The following is a 14,893-nucleotide window of genomic DNA, read 5'->3' on the forward strand; positions in this document are numbered from 1 at the left end:
TGCGTAACGAACTGTAGTTTCCATCAGTACCATTTTTCGGTACATGCGACTTTTTGATCTCTTTTTATTCCATTTTTTGGGAGGTGAAGTGACCAAAGAATTGTGATTCTGGTACGGTTTATTATTATTTTATTTTACGGCGTTCACCGCGCGGGATAAATAACGAAATAATTTTGTAGTTCAGGCCGTTACGGACGCGGCAATACCAATTATGTATAGTTTATTTGTTTGTTTATATATTTTTATTAATAATAAAGGACTGATCAGGGAAAAAGGGGGATTTTTACTTTTATTACTTTTAAAACTTTTATTTAGTAAATGCGTAGTGCAGTGTATTAGAGCAGTCAGCTACTCACTGACAGGACCCACTAGGCTTCCGTCGATGGCATAGCCGGACGCCATTGTTAGGAGTCCGGTAGCCATAGTCACCATCGCCGGCCGCTATCGTGTAGCAGGCCTGCGATGGTAGCTTAACCCCTAAAAAGCCACGTTCAGTATTGAACCCGCGGCTTTTAAGGAATTAATCAGCGGTGACACAGCGATCGGTCCCCGCTGTAGGAGCTGCGGCAACTGCTGTACGAGACAGCAGCTGTCACAGCTCCTGCATGTGTCGGGAAGACGGCCGAAATGGCCGTTACTCCCGCGACTTAATATTCCATCGCTGAGCGCGAACGGGATGGGATGGTCAGCACAACGGAATATTACGTCGCTGAGCGTTAAGGGGTTAAACAACTATCAAATATATCACTGTTTTACATCTCCTGTCACTTTTTTTACGACATATGATCTAATCCAGTACATATGGCGGCACGTTCCATACTCTCTCTATTGTGTACATATTTTACAATGTCCTGTCACCTACCACTGGATTAAACGCGATGTCACACAAATAGCGCTGTGAAGAGTCGGTTAAGTGAATTGTATACTCCGTGGTAAGTTGCAGCCGGGCACTGAACACACTAATAAATACCAGTCACACTTATGGATTGATGTTAAAGATTTATTTATGGTTTTTGTTGATCAAAATATAAGATGGTAAAGATGATGGTAATACAAGATCCAGCAAAAACAATGGAATATGTCCCAGTATATACTGTAATATCAGTAAGGGGTGGTAAATCTGTATTCCAGAGACACAGGAAGAGATGACATGTTCTCCTGTTCTGGGCCTGGTCTTCTGGGTGACATTGATGCCCCGGTAACCACACTGATGTCTCTTCCGTGACAGATGTAGACAATTTTAAGTCTCGCCATTGGGATACTTGTAAGATGGCGGGTTCTGCCCTTGGTTGTTATTGGCATTGATGTTGATGTTCTGTTGATATCTGCTGACTTGCTCTGGGGGAGAAGCGCACAACCCTATTAAATATTCATTATTCAGGCTGCTTAACAAATATAGAGAGGACACATCTAGAGAAACTTACCTTTCTGTCTATCAGCAACGATGGCGGCTCCTCCGGTGACAGGGAGCGCTGTTCTCGCCAGATATAACACGGAATTGATGTTTATGCTGCAAGAGAAATATTTGCTATTAATGCTCTACTAATGTGTGTTTCTTAGCAGGCACAAAATATAGAAGATGTTTTATTGCGGATTTTCCTATTAGATCCTGGGCGTTACACTACAAACCTTGAAGATGGTTGATCCAAGCGGTGGGTTTGATCTAAAGCTGCGCTGTTCAGGATGTTACAGGAACTTTCTGATGTTCACAAAGGTGGAATCATTGTTTTATGCACCTGAGATGGTAAATGTTCCTTAGGAGTCCTGCAAGATGCCAAGTAATGTCTTACATCCATAAGAATGTTCCTTGTATCTATCATGCTTGCTTAGAAGCTAATGCACCATAAAATACAGTTTATCCATCCATCCTAGTGGCAGGATTCTTTAAGACACTTCAAATGGGGACATTTTTTAACTTTTCTATGCCAGTTTTTTTTACGTAGAAAAGTTATAAACGGAACAAAAGTCACAATTTGCGGTAAAAATTGTGATCTGTGTAGTTTCTGCGCTTATGGCACTTTTCTAAAAAGTGGACAGAGAGCAGCTGGAGGAGCAGAGCCATCAGCGGCCGACACATTTATCATAATAACATGGATTATTAGTTATTAAGGTGCGGGCGTTTTCATAAATTAGGCACATTTTACTCCAAGTTTTTTTTATATTAAGACCGGTGTAAGAAACGTCAGTCTTAATAAATTCCCACCAATCTATTATACTATATACATGCTTACAGTTTTCCTCTAAAACCCACAACCTTCATTTAGAAATTAAAAAAATATCTGAAAACAAGAAAATGTAACTAGAAGATAGAATGACTTATTTACAATTTCTTTATGTTGGTTGATAAAATAAATGACAGATTCAGAGGAAGACTTAAGAGATGGAAGAACATTCTCACAGCAAACATACTAGACAAGTACAATGCTCTCACCTTATGTGCTGTAAGGACATGAACAGACGCAGCTACTTTTTTTGTCCTAACCTCCTAATGCCCTTCAAATAGATCTTGCGGTCAAAGCTTCCACCAGCCAATGGGATGCTGGAATGAGAAATATACTGATGTAAGACATATGATAATGTTAGCGGGTAACCACACAATAATTGTTTAGTTTCAGCTCCTATATTACTCCAGTACTGTCACCCAGGTATACAGCCACCTGCCCCAAAGTGTGAGCTCTGCTATAAGGCCCATGTAGTAATGGCGGCTACTGAAAGGATCATACCAACAACATGGACATGACTTACTCATCTGAACCAGGTCTGAGCTTTACTTCAAAGATGCCAAAAACGGGTCGGTGGTCTGAGGTCTTCAAAACAGGGCATGAGTCGTATCTCAGGACTCGCACATCTCCCTCGTATTGGCTCTTAAACAACACCCTGTCCTGTAGAGGTCATGAAAATAACAAATATCATCAGTGCAATCATATTATCATTTATTTATAAACCTCATAGCATCATAGACTGAACATTTCGGCCTATTTTATTATATAATATAAATTTTGAGACTTTGTGCATTTAAGGTTTGAAAATCTATCCATGACATCTATTGTTTCTTTAGCTCTGTAGACCTGGAAATAAGATATCTTACCGTATATGATGGAATTCTCTGCTTTTCTGATGTATCGTAGGTGTCTGTGCCAATGTCGAACTTGTATGTAGGAAGGAATTCAATGGTGTGCTCCTTAAACCCTACAAATATGGACCCTTAAGTTAAAAGAAAAAAAAACATGTCAGTATTAAAAACATGTGCAAGAGATGTAGGACTATATAAGAATGTGGTGAACATCTGAACCATCATGACAGTGATTTGTATTGATCGGTTGAGGTGTATGTGGTAATAATACAGGCTGAGGAGTGATAGAGATCTGTCTACTAGTAACTGTACCGTTGTTCTTGGCTTCATTCAGATGGTCGTGTTTGAGGAGACTGGACATATCTCTTCCTTTAATGTTTTTCAGAAGAGATTCCACGTTTTTTCTGTCCTCTTTTAGTTGAAAATTGAGGTCCCCAAACCAAAAAACCCGATCAAAGCGGCTGGTGACGTCCACTGTAGAATGAAAAAAACACAGGACACAATTAGACCACGTGACTGCATTAGACTCAATGGAGATAAATAGATAAAGGAATCGATAGATAAAGGAATCAACCACATAAGTAATACTCACAGGCATTGGAGTTTATTCTTTCTGGAATAATTTGAGGCAGACGGAGACCCTCAGTGATGGTTTTCTAGTCCTGGATCCTCTTGTGGACTGCCCCAACTGCCAACCAAAAATATACATATCAGTAAATATGACCTCCTGGAATTTAGGACAACCACCATATTTAAGTTTTCTCTGACAATAGGTTTCTTTATCATATATTATCTAGGTATCATATCTACTTCTTGGGCTGTGTAGTCTGAATGTTCCCTCAACAATGAATTTTCTGCAAATAGTATTTATTTTAATAGGATTTCTATTGACATTTTAGAAGATGAGACTGGTGGAGTTCCATGATGTGGGTCCGCACTCTGTACACCAGACACACTGATATTTCTGTTACTGTAAATCTAAGACACAATCATTTTCTTGACAGAGGATACAGCATTTCTATTAGGGTATGTGCACACGATAACGTCAGTTACGGCTGAAATGATGGAGCTGTTTTCAGGAGAAAACAGCTCCTGCATTTCAGACGTAATTGCTCGTACTCGCATTTTGCGAGGCGTCAATTACGGACGTAATTTGGAGCTGTTCTTCATTGGATTCAATGAAAAACGGCTCCAATTACGTCCCAAGAAGTGTCCTGCACTTCTTTGACGAGGCTGTTATTTGCGTCTTTTGACAGCGACGCGTAAAATTACAGGTCGTCGGCACAGTACATCGGCAAACCCATTGAAATGAATGGGCAGATGTTTGCCGACGTATTCAAGGCTTTTTTTTTCAGACGTATTTCGAGGCGTAAAACGCCTCCAATACGTCTGAAAATAGGTCGTGTGAACCCAGCCTAATAGTCTGTAAAGGACATTAGGCCGTTAATCCTTCCACTATTACTTGTCTCTCATTACAAAGAATAAGTTTGATGGATTAGAAGAAGTTTGAATAATTTGAAATAAGGAAGAACCTTTCATTTTGCACCAAAACATTAATAGTACAGATCTTTTCATATCATCTCATATATTATAGTTTTTTATGAAACAGCAGCACTTTTATACACAGTAAAACTGTACATAGTCACATATTAATAACAGACATACTTACATCTCATATGGGAATTAATAAACAGGAATGATGTCCCAAAGACAGTGAAGGCAACACCCAAGGCTCCTTTAGTTTTTACATGGTGGAATAGCCTGGTTGTTACATGGGTGTGCTCTACCTCTGTATAAGAAACACAAGGAGAAGGGTCAGTGGTTAATAGTACAACATGCAACAATGATACAGATATTTTCCTATTAAACGCTGGAAATATTACTACAACATCATTTCACACTTTGTAACTGTGGAGTAAACTCTCAGATCTCCAATACTCCACAGTGAAGAATCTGAGAGTTGGGTTCTCAGACATCTAGTTCTAATGACTAAATAAGAAGTTCCAACTAATGACTTCAATTAGGACTTATTATGTAGATGTAAGAAAGTGAATCTTACCTGAGCAGAACCAGATCAGCTCCCGTCGAATAAAGATGGTGAGATACAGGACTCCGAGCCCGGATGAGTGGTATAGCACGTAGTGCGGACCAAGGGTCTCTTGTAATTTTATCTCCCATTCCCGTCTACAAGAAGACACAATTTCAAGTTAACATATTAATAAATGACACCAGATTAAAATACTCAACTCATCTATTAAACAATCAATATTATAACCTCTGGGGTTAAATAGGAAAATTAAGGAGCGATCCTATACTAAGTAGAAGGTCGAGAGAGAATTTCAATCAGCCGACCTGTAGTCCATCTGCAGACATAGACTGTTGTAAGACAACCTGAGAAGGCTTACCTGTTTGGACATCCCTCCTGAACGCCAATTACATAAATGTCTTTGGTGTCATCTGATGGCAACAGCAGATCCTCTAGATTTTGTGGGAACTCCTGCTCAAAATATGAAGATATTAATAATGTATACACAGAGCACCAACCAAACTGACATCTTCTATATCGCCTACAAAAAATTATATCTGATCGAATTGGATTTTAGTCTTTATAGACGATGGCCAGGGCTGCAGTCTTAGGATCGGAGGTATTGCCATTCCAAAGACATAGATTATTTTTTTTTTTTTTTTAATCAGTTCAATTTTATTCAACAAAACTCCACATTATTACAGGTCATTGTACGTTCTCATACAGTGTACAAGCAATTTTCAACAGACCCAATTCTTTACATTTAACCAAACATTCCCTTCCCCCCAACTCCCCCCTGTATCCCCCCCAGCCGATCTCCTCAGTACCACTTTTCCAATCCTCTCCCCTCAGTGGCCCTATACCTGCACTTGTTGCCTTAGTGTCATTAGCTCCACAGAAGCATACCCAGATTGATCAATCCACCTAGCCCATTGTTTGTCGAACTTGACCCTGGACCCCCTCTTGGAGTATATCCTATACTCCATCAGAACCTGTGAGTTAAGTGCCCCTATGATTTCTTGTTTTGATGGTGGCTCCGCATCCAGCCAGTGCTTTGCAATTCCTTTCCGAACTTGATACAGTATTTTAGCAATTGCCAACCCTGACATCCTATCTCCCCCCAAATCTCCAACATACCCTAGCAGCATTACTACAGGATCCCATGGGATCTGTACCTCAAACACTCTCCCCACTAGTTCCAATATTTCCGTCCACAGACTCCCCAGCCTCCCACATGTCCAGAACATATGAAGGATGTCTGCTTTTTCTTCCGGGCACCTAGGGCACTTTGCATCCGCTCTTAATCCCATTTGTTTCAGCACCCACGGGGTCCTGTACACCCTATGTATCAGAAACAACTGCGATCTTCGTTGTGCTACATTAATGGACAAAGTACATGTTGCTGCCAATACCGCCTCCCAGTGGTCTGTTGTAATAGGACCCACATCCCTCTCCCATATTGCTTTCACTGTTGCCATAGGATCTCCCAGATGTTCCACCAACAACCTGCGATAAACCAATGAGATTAATCCTTTTGATGTTACTGCCTTTGCAATATGCTCCAACACCCCCGCGGCATGCATTGTCAAGTCCACACTGGCCGCTTGTGTCTGCACTGCGTGCCGAATCTGCAGGTACTGATAGAACATGCGGGAGTCCAGTTGAAACTCCTCCCTTACTTGCTGAAAAGATTTGAGTATGTCTCCCTCGTACAACTGATTCAACCGTATTATGCCTTGCTGCTCCCACCCCTGCATCCCTTCCTATTTACCCAATTCCCCCAAATAAGCATTTCTCCAGAGCGGTGTATATTTAGTGCACTCCCCTATCCCCAGCAATTGCTTGCACTGCCACCACACCTTATGTATGAGAAGCAGAGTGGGTCTGGTACTCGCCATCTGTTTATATCTGTGCGCTTCCAGTCCTGCCAACGGGTTCTCCCCCCCCCCCAGATATGATAGGATGCGCGCACTGGACCCCCATGTCTCTTCCTGCTCCCACCCCCAGAAATGCTGACATTGGGCAGCTAAATAATACACCCAAGCATTGGGAACAGCCAGGCCCCCCTCCTCCTTTGGCAGCTGTAATTTCTCCAGTTTAATCCTAGGTACCCCCTTCTTCCATACTAGGTCCCTAAAAAGGTTATGCAATCTCCTGAACCAATATTTGGGGATCCATACCGGTGAGTTATGTAGGACATACAACACCTGGGGCATAAGGATCATTTTAATCAAATTTGTCCTACCCAGAGCCGATAGGGGCAACTTATTCCACGCCTCTACTTTGGCTTTTATCTTTGTTAACAGTGGCATTACATTAAGGGACATATAATCCTGTACTTTCGCCGTCACCCTCACCCCCAAATACTTAAACTCCTTAACCACAGGTATCTCCACCTCCTCTTCCCCATTCTGAATATCCCCCGGGTCCATGAGCATTAGGGCCGATTTTGACCAATTAATGAGTAGTCCTGAATATTTCCCAAACCGCTTAATTAGGGCCATCACTAACGGTAATGTGCGTTCGGTATCCGCCATGAATAGCAGCATATCATCTGCGTATAATGCGATTCTTTCCTCCACCCCCCCATATCTCAACCCCTGAATATGTTCATGTTGTCTCACTGCACACGCCAAGGGTTCCACCGCCAACGCAAACAACAATGGGGACAATGGACATCCCTGACGCGTTCCCCGCTCCAGCGCAAACCGATCCGATAACACCCCATTCACCCTTATCTTTGCTGTCGGGGCTACATACAACAATTTTACCCATTTTATATAATTAGGGCCAAATCCCATTTTTTCCAGAACTGACCACAAATAATTCCACTCCACACAATCGAATGCTTTGGCCGCATCTAAGGACATTATGGCTCTCCCCCCACGATTATCCGGCCTAACTTGTAGATTCAAAAACAGCCGTCTCAGATTTACCGCCGTCGATTTGGATGGCATAAAACCGGCCTGATCTCCGTGTACCACCCCAGCTACTACTTTAGCTAGTCGAAGCGCCAATACTTTCGCCATGATTTTAATATCCGCCGTCAGCAGTGAAACTGGTCTATAAGAGCCCGGGAGTTGAGGATCCTTCCCCTCTTTAGGCAGAACTACTATAGTCGCTTCATACATTGTTTCTGGAAGCCGCCCCCTATTGAAGCTATCTAAAAGAGTGGCCAGTAACTGCGGCGCAAGCTCCTCCCCATATTCCTTAAAAACTTCCACCGGAAGACCATCCGGCCCCGGCGCCTTTTCACTGGCTAGTATCCCTATAGCCGCCTGTATTTCCTCCAGAGATATTGGCTCCTCCAATGTCCCTCTCTCCTCCCCCCCCCAACCTAGGAAATTCTATCTCCCCTATATACTCTTCCAGCTGCTGAGGCGTGTGCTCTGCCCTAGAGGCATACAAATCCGAGTAGAACTGCTGAAACACTTTCAAAATCTGTCCTGTATCAGTCTCCAACTTCCCCCCCTCCCCTTTAATGGTGTGTATGTAATTATTCTCCCTCTGAGCCTGCGCCATCCTTGCCAGTAACCGTCCAGTGGTTTCCCCCTCCTCATAATATTGGCGTTTTAAAAACATCCTTTTGTTATCTGCCCTCTCCAACTGATGTTGCTTTAACAACCGCTGCGCCTCCACCCAATGCTTCAATGTGTCTGTTGTGTTATCTATTATATGCAGCCTTTCTGTCTCCTCTACCCTTCCCAACAGTGCTTCTCCTAATTGTCTAGACCGTGTTTTTACTGCTGAAATGTGCTGGATGAACACCCCTCTCAGCCACGCCTTCATCGCGTCCCACAGTATCTCTTGCGGTACCGTTCCTGAATTGAACTGAAAGTACTCCTTTATGAGGTCTAAAATTTGTTTATTGTCTATCAGCTTTAGCCAAAAGGCATTAAGTTTCCAACACCCTTGCCCCCGCCCTGTCCTCCCCTCCGTCTCTACCTTCATTAACAAAGGAGAATGATCCGATAACGCTCTTTGCAAGTATTCTATCTGAGCTACAAATGGTACCGCTGCCGGTGAGCACAAGATTAAGTCTATCCTGGATAAAGACTGATATGTGGAAGACGCACAAGAATACTGAAAGCTATTTGGATGTTTATCCCTCCATATGTCCCGCCAACCCATTTCAGCAACCAGATGGCCAAAAGCTGTTACACCTCCCCCTGTCATGCCAAATTTATCCATATTGGTATTCAATACTGCGTTAAAATCCCCCATCACTAGTAACGGCACCTCCGGGTACCTAGCCAGTTCCTCCACCACTTTCTTGATACATCCACTAGAAAACGGAGGGGGGACATACAACACCACCAACACACAATTCCAATGATACAATGTACAGTGTACCCCCACATACCGCCCCTCCCCATCCTGGAAGGAGTCGTGACATACAAATGGCACTGCCCTATGTATGAGAAGACTCACCCCCCTTGAATATGTAGTATGGTAAGAATGAAAACTATGGCCTACCCAGGCCCTATGCATCATGGAAACTGAATCCCTAGTCATATGTGTCTCCTGTAGTCCTATCACCCTCGACTCCTGTTTTCTAATAAAATCAAATACCGCCTGTCGTTTTCTGGCTTCCCGCAGGCCCCTTACATTCCAGGACAAACAATTAAGTGATCCCATCATCCCTCAACATATCACAGCTCCTCCTATCCTGTTCTCTTAATTTTACATATCCGACCGGCTGGGTCGTCTTTCCCTCCCTCCCCTCCCCCCCCTGCAACCTCCCCTCCCCCCCCTGCAACCTCCCCCGTAAACCTACCCCTTTCCAAGGGTTGGGGCAACAGAACGTATCTGCCATTACCCATAACAAACATCGGCAGGTCAACTCCGCCCACCATACATTCAACAATACCATAACTCGTTATGTGCTTTTCCCGCTTAACTGACCATCCCTCCCGCTGCCATTTTCTTACAAATAAACTACCATCCCTTCAGCATATCAATACCCCTCAATGTCCATAAACACCTTCCTCCTCTTCCGGTCTTCCGCGGTCCCCGCAACCATGCCCTCCAACTCCAAGTCCAATCAAATGCCAAATCTTGCAATTTTTCCTACGACACCTGGTTCAGTCCCGCATCCCCAGCCTCCTTTTGCCAGCCGGTCTGTTCCGGATCAACGCCGTCCCTCTGCCGGTCTCAGCTGACTTTCATGGCTATCCAACCATCTAACCGCTTCTCTCGGTGTCTCAAAAAAAGAAGTTGTTCCCAGCGCCACCACTCTCAAACGGGCAGGATACATCATCGAATATTGCACTTGTAATGCCCTTAGTCGTCTTTTTATATCCATAAACTGTGATCTTTTCCGTTGTACTTCCAAAGAGAAGTCCGGGAAGAAGGACACTTTCACCCCATTAAAGGAGATGTCTTGACGTTCTCTAGCTTTCCTCAGGATCTTGTCTCTATCTTTATAATGTAGAATCTTTATCAGCACCGGTCTCGGCGGCCTTCCCGGAGGGCCAGGTCTGGTCGGCACCCTGTGCGCTCTCTCCACCGCAAATAAAGGGGTCAATTCCTCTCTACCAAATGTGTCTATCAGCCACTTTTCAAAGAAGTCATCCGGATTCGTTCCCTCCACTCTTTCCGGAACCCCCACAAGGCGCACATTATTTCGTCTCAGCCGATTTTCCATATCGTCTGTCTTAGCCATCAATGTCGCCACTGCCTGCGAATGTGCCTGTACATCCTGCTTTATGTGAGGAATCGCATCCTCCATGTCCGAGACTCTCCCTTCCACGGCAGTGGTGCGTTCCGCAACTTTCTGAAAATCATTCCTGAGCAGCAAAATGTCCTCCTTCAATCCACCCATCTGGCTTGCTAAGGTATTAAGGACCATAGAATTCTGCTTCACCGCTGCCAAAATGTCCTTTAGGGAGGGTTCCTCCTTCCCTACTCCACTTTTCCCTCCAGCACCTGGCTGATCCTGCATGGCGCCACTCATCTCCTCCTCCTCCTCCTCCTCCTCACTTCTCATGTCCCCCGCCAAAGGAGAATACCTGGATCCATATGATGAGCTTCCAGCTGCCTGATCTCCAGCCGACTTTCGCTGCTGTGCAGCCGCCCCCCCTGCTCTCGGCGTGCGGGCGAACCTCTCCAGCTTCTCCACAACTTCCTGCCGGAGGCCTCTATTGCGGCCTTCCTTCTCCTCGGCGCCATCTTGAGCGCGGGACCCGGGACTCGCTGGCGGCGACTTCTGCTTCTTAGAGCGCGTCATTATGACCGGGTATTCGTGCTCCTCCACCTCCAGACTCTGGTAAGCCCCTAGGGAAGCTATTTTCCCCGAGTTTTACGGGATATACAGTGGAGGAAATAAGTATTTGATCCCTTGCTGATTTTGTAAGTTTGCCCACTGTCAAAGTCATGAACAGTCTAGAATTTTTAGGCTAGATTAATTTTACCAGTGAGAGATAGATTATATAAAAAAAAAAAAGAAAATCACATTGTCAAAATTATATATATTTATTTGCATTGTGCACAGAGAAATAAGTATTTAATCCCCTACCAACCATTAAGAGTTCAGCCCAGTTACGCGCTCCAAATCAACTTGGTGCCTGCATTAAAGACAGCTGTCTTAAATGGTCACCTGTATAAAAGACTCCTGTCCACAGACTCAATTAATCAGTCTGACTCTAACCTCTACAACATGGGCAAGACCAAAGAGCTTTCTAAGGATGTCAGGGACAAGATCATAGACCTGCACAAGGCTGGAATGGGCTACAAAACCATAAGTAAGACGCTGGGTGAGAAGGAGACAACTGTTGGTGCAATAGTAAGAAAATGGAAGACATACAAAATGACTGTCAATCGACATCGATCTGGGGCTCCATGCAAAATCTCACCTCGTGGGGTATCCTTGATCCTGAGGAAGGTGAGAGCTCAGCCGAAAACTACACGGGGGGAACTTGTTAATGATCTCAAGGCAGCTGGGACCACAGTCACCAAGAAAACCATTGGTAACACATTACGCCGTAATGGATTAAAATCCTGCAGTGCCCGCAAGGTCCCCCTGCTCAAGAAGGCACATGTACAGGCCCGTCTGAAGTTTGCAAATGAATATCTGGATGATTCTGAGAGTGATTGGGAGAAGGTGCTGTGGTCAGATGAGACTAAAATTTAGCTCTTTGGCATTAACTCAACTTGCCGTTTTTGGAGGAAGAGAAATGCTGCCTATAACCCAAAGAACACCGTCCCCACTGTCAAGCATGGAGGTGGAAACATTATGTTTTGGGGGTGTTTCTCTGCTAAGGGCACAGGACTACTTCACCGCATCAATGGGAGAATGGATGGAGACATGTACCATCAAATCCTGAGTGACAACCTCCTTCCCTCCACCAGGACATTAAAAATGGATCGTGGCTGGGTCTTCCAGCACGACAATGACCCGAAACATACAGCCAAGGCAACAAAGGAGTGGCTCAAAAAGAAGCATATTAAGGTTATGGAGTGGCCTAGCCAGTCTCCAGACCTTAATCCCATCGAAAACATATGGAGGGAGTTGAAGATCCGAGTTGCCAAGCGACAGCCTCGAAATATTAATGATTTACAGATGATCTGCAAAGAGGAGTGGGCCAAAATTCCATCTAACATGTGTGCAAACCTCATCATCAACTACAAAAAACGTCTGACTGCTGTGCTTGCCAACAAGGGTTTTGCCACCAAGTATTGAGTCTTGTTTGCCAAAGGGATCAAATACTTATTTCTCTGTGCACAATACAAATAAATATATATAATTTTGACAATGTGATTTTCTTTTTTTTTTTTTATAGAATCTATCTCTCACTGGTAAAATTAACCTAGCCTAAAAATTCTAGACTGTTCATGACTTTGACAGTGGGCAAACTTACAAAATCAGCAAGGGATCAAATACTTATTTCCTCCACTGTATGGACCTTAAAGGATGATTACAGCAGGAGCTCCGGTCACACACGTCCTCTCACATTCACCTCTAGGCCACGCCCCCAAAGACATAGATTATTAGTTTGACAGTTTGCAGTGTGTGCAGCAACAGTGATTGGCCCAAATGTTTAGAAAATGTGGGCCTAGGGTAGGATATAATATGTCTATGTGATATCCAACTGCAAACTAAAGACACATGGTTACTGACCCAATTCATCCAACTGGAGATCAGACACCCTGATGGGTCACAATAGATATTGTACATTACTTCTCACCTTCCCCTCCATATTCCAGGTGGCAACGTATAATCTCAGCCGTCTATTTGGGAAACAGCGATCTAGTTCTTTAGCGCCAATCACAGCGCTGCTGCCCAAGCTCCTGATTGCGCTCTTCTTGGTATTCTTTGAGCCAATGTCACAAGATTTGCTGTGACTTGGATCGCTGCATTTTTCGGCTGGCATATCTTTGATGATAGAAAACTTCTGGAGCGAGATGTTAGGCTCTTCCATTGTTGGTATCTCTTTCATCAGATTTCCTTTATCAGGAATCTGAGAGACATGATATTTTTTTGTTTTTCTCCAAAAGGGCATGGTTGTTTAATGCCCCGGGTGCAAAACTGTACCAATGTCCGTGGTAGAAAACCAGGAGGCAGTAAAGATTGAATTTAACTAATCGCCTCTAGTTCTCTGAAAATAGGACAAATCGCTGACCGTAAAAGCAACACAGTAATCCAACAGTGTCAATCCAACAGCAAGATCTAGAATGACCAGAGAAAGAAATAGTTAGCGAAAAAACTCTGAGGGAACCAGTGGAGAAATTAGTTATAAAAGCGGCATTCCAAGTACAGGATCTGGTCAATCAGAAGTGTTTGAAGATCACATTGCTTGGGGTCTTGGGGCTTGGACCAGCTGTGAATGACATTGCTTGGGGTCTGGATGTTGGAACAATGTATTGGTTGTTGAATTGACACAGTATGACATGTCCGGGGTTTATGTAATTTTTATATGAGATACTAACCATAATTTAGAACCTCTGTAATTTGTTAATGAAAAATGACAATTGCTATTGAGGATACAGTATTAGGGGGTCAGGGCTGTTCTTAATAAATCACTTCCCTAATATTTTTATACTAGTAATTATTAATAATAATAATAATAATAATAATAGTGTATTTTACATAAGTAGAGAACCTAAAATGCATAATTAGTAATTCCCTAGTAAATATTTATTATGAGAATTACTCCTATTATAAACTGAAGGGTTCCAATAATACGTTCTCAGGGCTGCGGGACATTCACATTCCCTTTCTTTGTGATTGCTTTATCAATTTACCAGCAGAATACAGATGCCAATTTTTGTCTGCAAGCTGCATTCTGTCTATGGAGCAGAAGTCACAGGCCGCCATATTGCCATTTAGCAACTTCTTAGTAAATTAGTATAAGTATTCCAAATATAAACTAAACTTTAAATGGCATACACAGCAGAATTATACCTAAGAATAAAATATTCATAAAGAAACTGATAGATGAGACTCATCTAGAGACGTAGCGCTGATAGAGTACTTACCGGTCACATCCAACTGATGAGTGATAGTAGATCTGTGGCCAGCACCATAGTATATACCCATGCTCTGTGACATCACAATAGCTGTACCCGGGGTGAGTTGCTTTTATAACCACACCCGTAATTTGCATATTTCAATATGGATTTATCATTATTTTTAATAGTAGTGACATCACAATACATAAACCCAAGGTACACGATGTGGCCAAAAGGATGTGGACAGCTGACCCTTTACACCATCATAAGCTTGTTGTACTTCCCATTACAAAGCCATGGATGTTAGCCCAAACCATGACAAATATCCCCAGACCAGTATCAAT

At 43.3% G+C, this 14,893-nt stretch overlaps 1 protein-coding gene across 2 annotated transcripts; it reads right to left on the reverse strand.

The window, feature by feature from the left end:
- Positions 1–993: 993 nt before the first annotated feature.
- LOC142728928 (phosphatidylinositol polyphosphate 5-phosphatase type IV-like) lies at positions 994–13,762 on the reverse strand. 2 transcript variants are annotated; one of them, XM_075849168.1, is made up of 12 exons: positions 13,286–13,762; positions 5,479–5,570; positions 5,133–5,257; positions 4,743–4,862; positions 3,666–3,761; positions 3,386–3,547; positions 3,089–3,204; positions 2,746–2,882; positions 2,432–2,539; positions 1,630–1,764; positions 1,425–1,510; positions 994–1,338 (listed from the first exon to the last, which is right to left on the reverse strand). In XM_075849168.1, the coding sequence occupies exons 1-5, from the start codon at positions 13,598–13,600 to the stop codon at positions 3,730–3,732; spliced, it is 684 nt and encodes a 227-aa protein (XP_075705283.1). In that variant the 5' UTR covers positions 13,601–13,762; the 3' UTR covers positions 994–1,338; positions 1,425–1,510; positions 1,630–1,764; positions 2,432–2,539; positions 2,746–2,882; positions 3,089–3,204; positions 3,386–3,547; positions 3,666–3,729. The 2 variants fall into 2 exon arrangements, with proteins under 2 accessions (XP_075705283.1, XP_075705285.1); XM_075849170.1 differs by having other exon boundaries at positions 2,432–2,556.
- Between the last annotated feature and the right edge of the window lie 1,131 nt (positions 13,763–14,893).

Source organism: Rhinoderma darwinii, unplaced genomic scaffold (assembly GCF_050947455.1).
Source record: "Rhinoderma darwinii isolate aRhiDar2 unplaced genomic scaffold, aRhiDar2.hap1 Scaffold_70, whole genome shotgun sequence".
Classification (NCBI taxonomy): domain Eukaryota; kingdom Metazoa; phylum Chordata; class Amphibia; order Anura; family Rhinodermatidae; genus Rhinoderma; species Rhinoderma darwinii.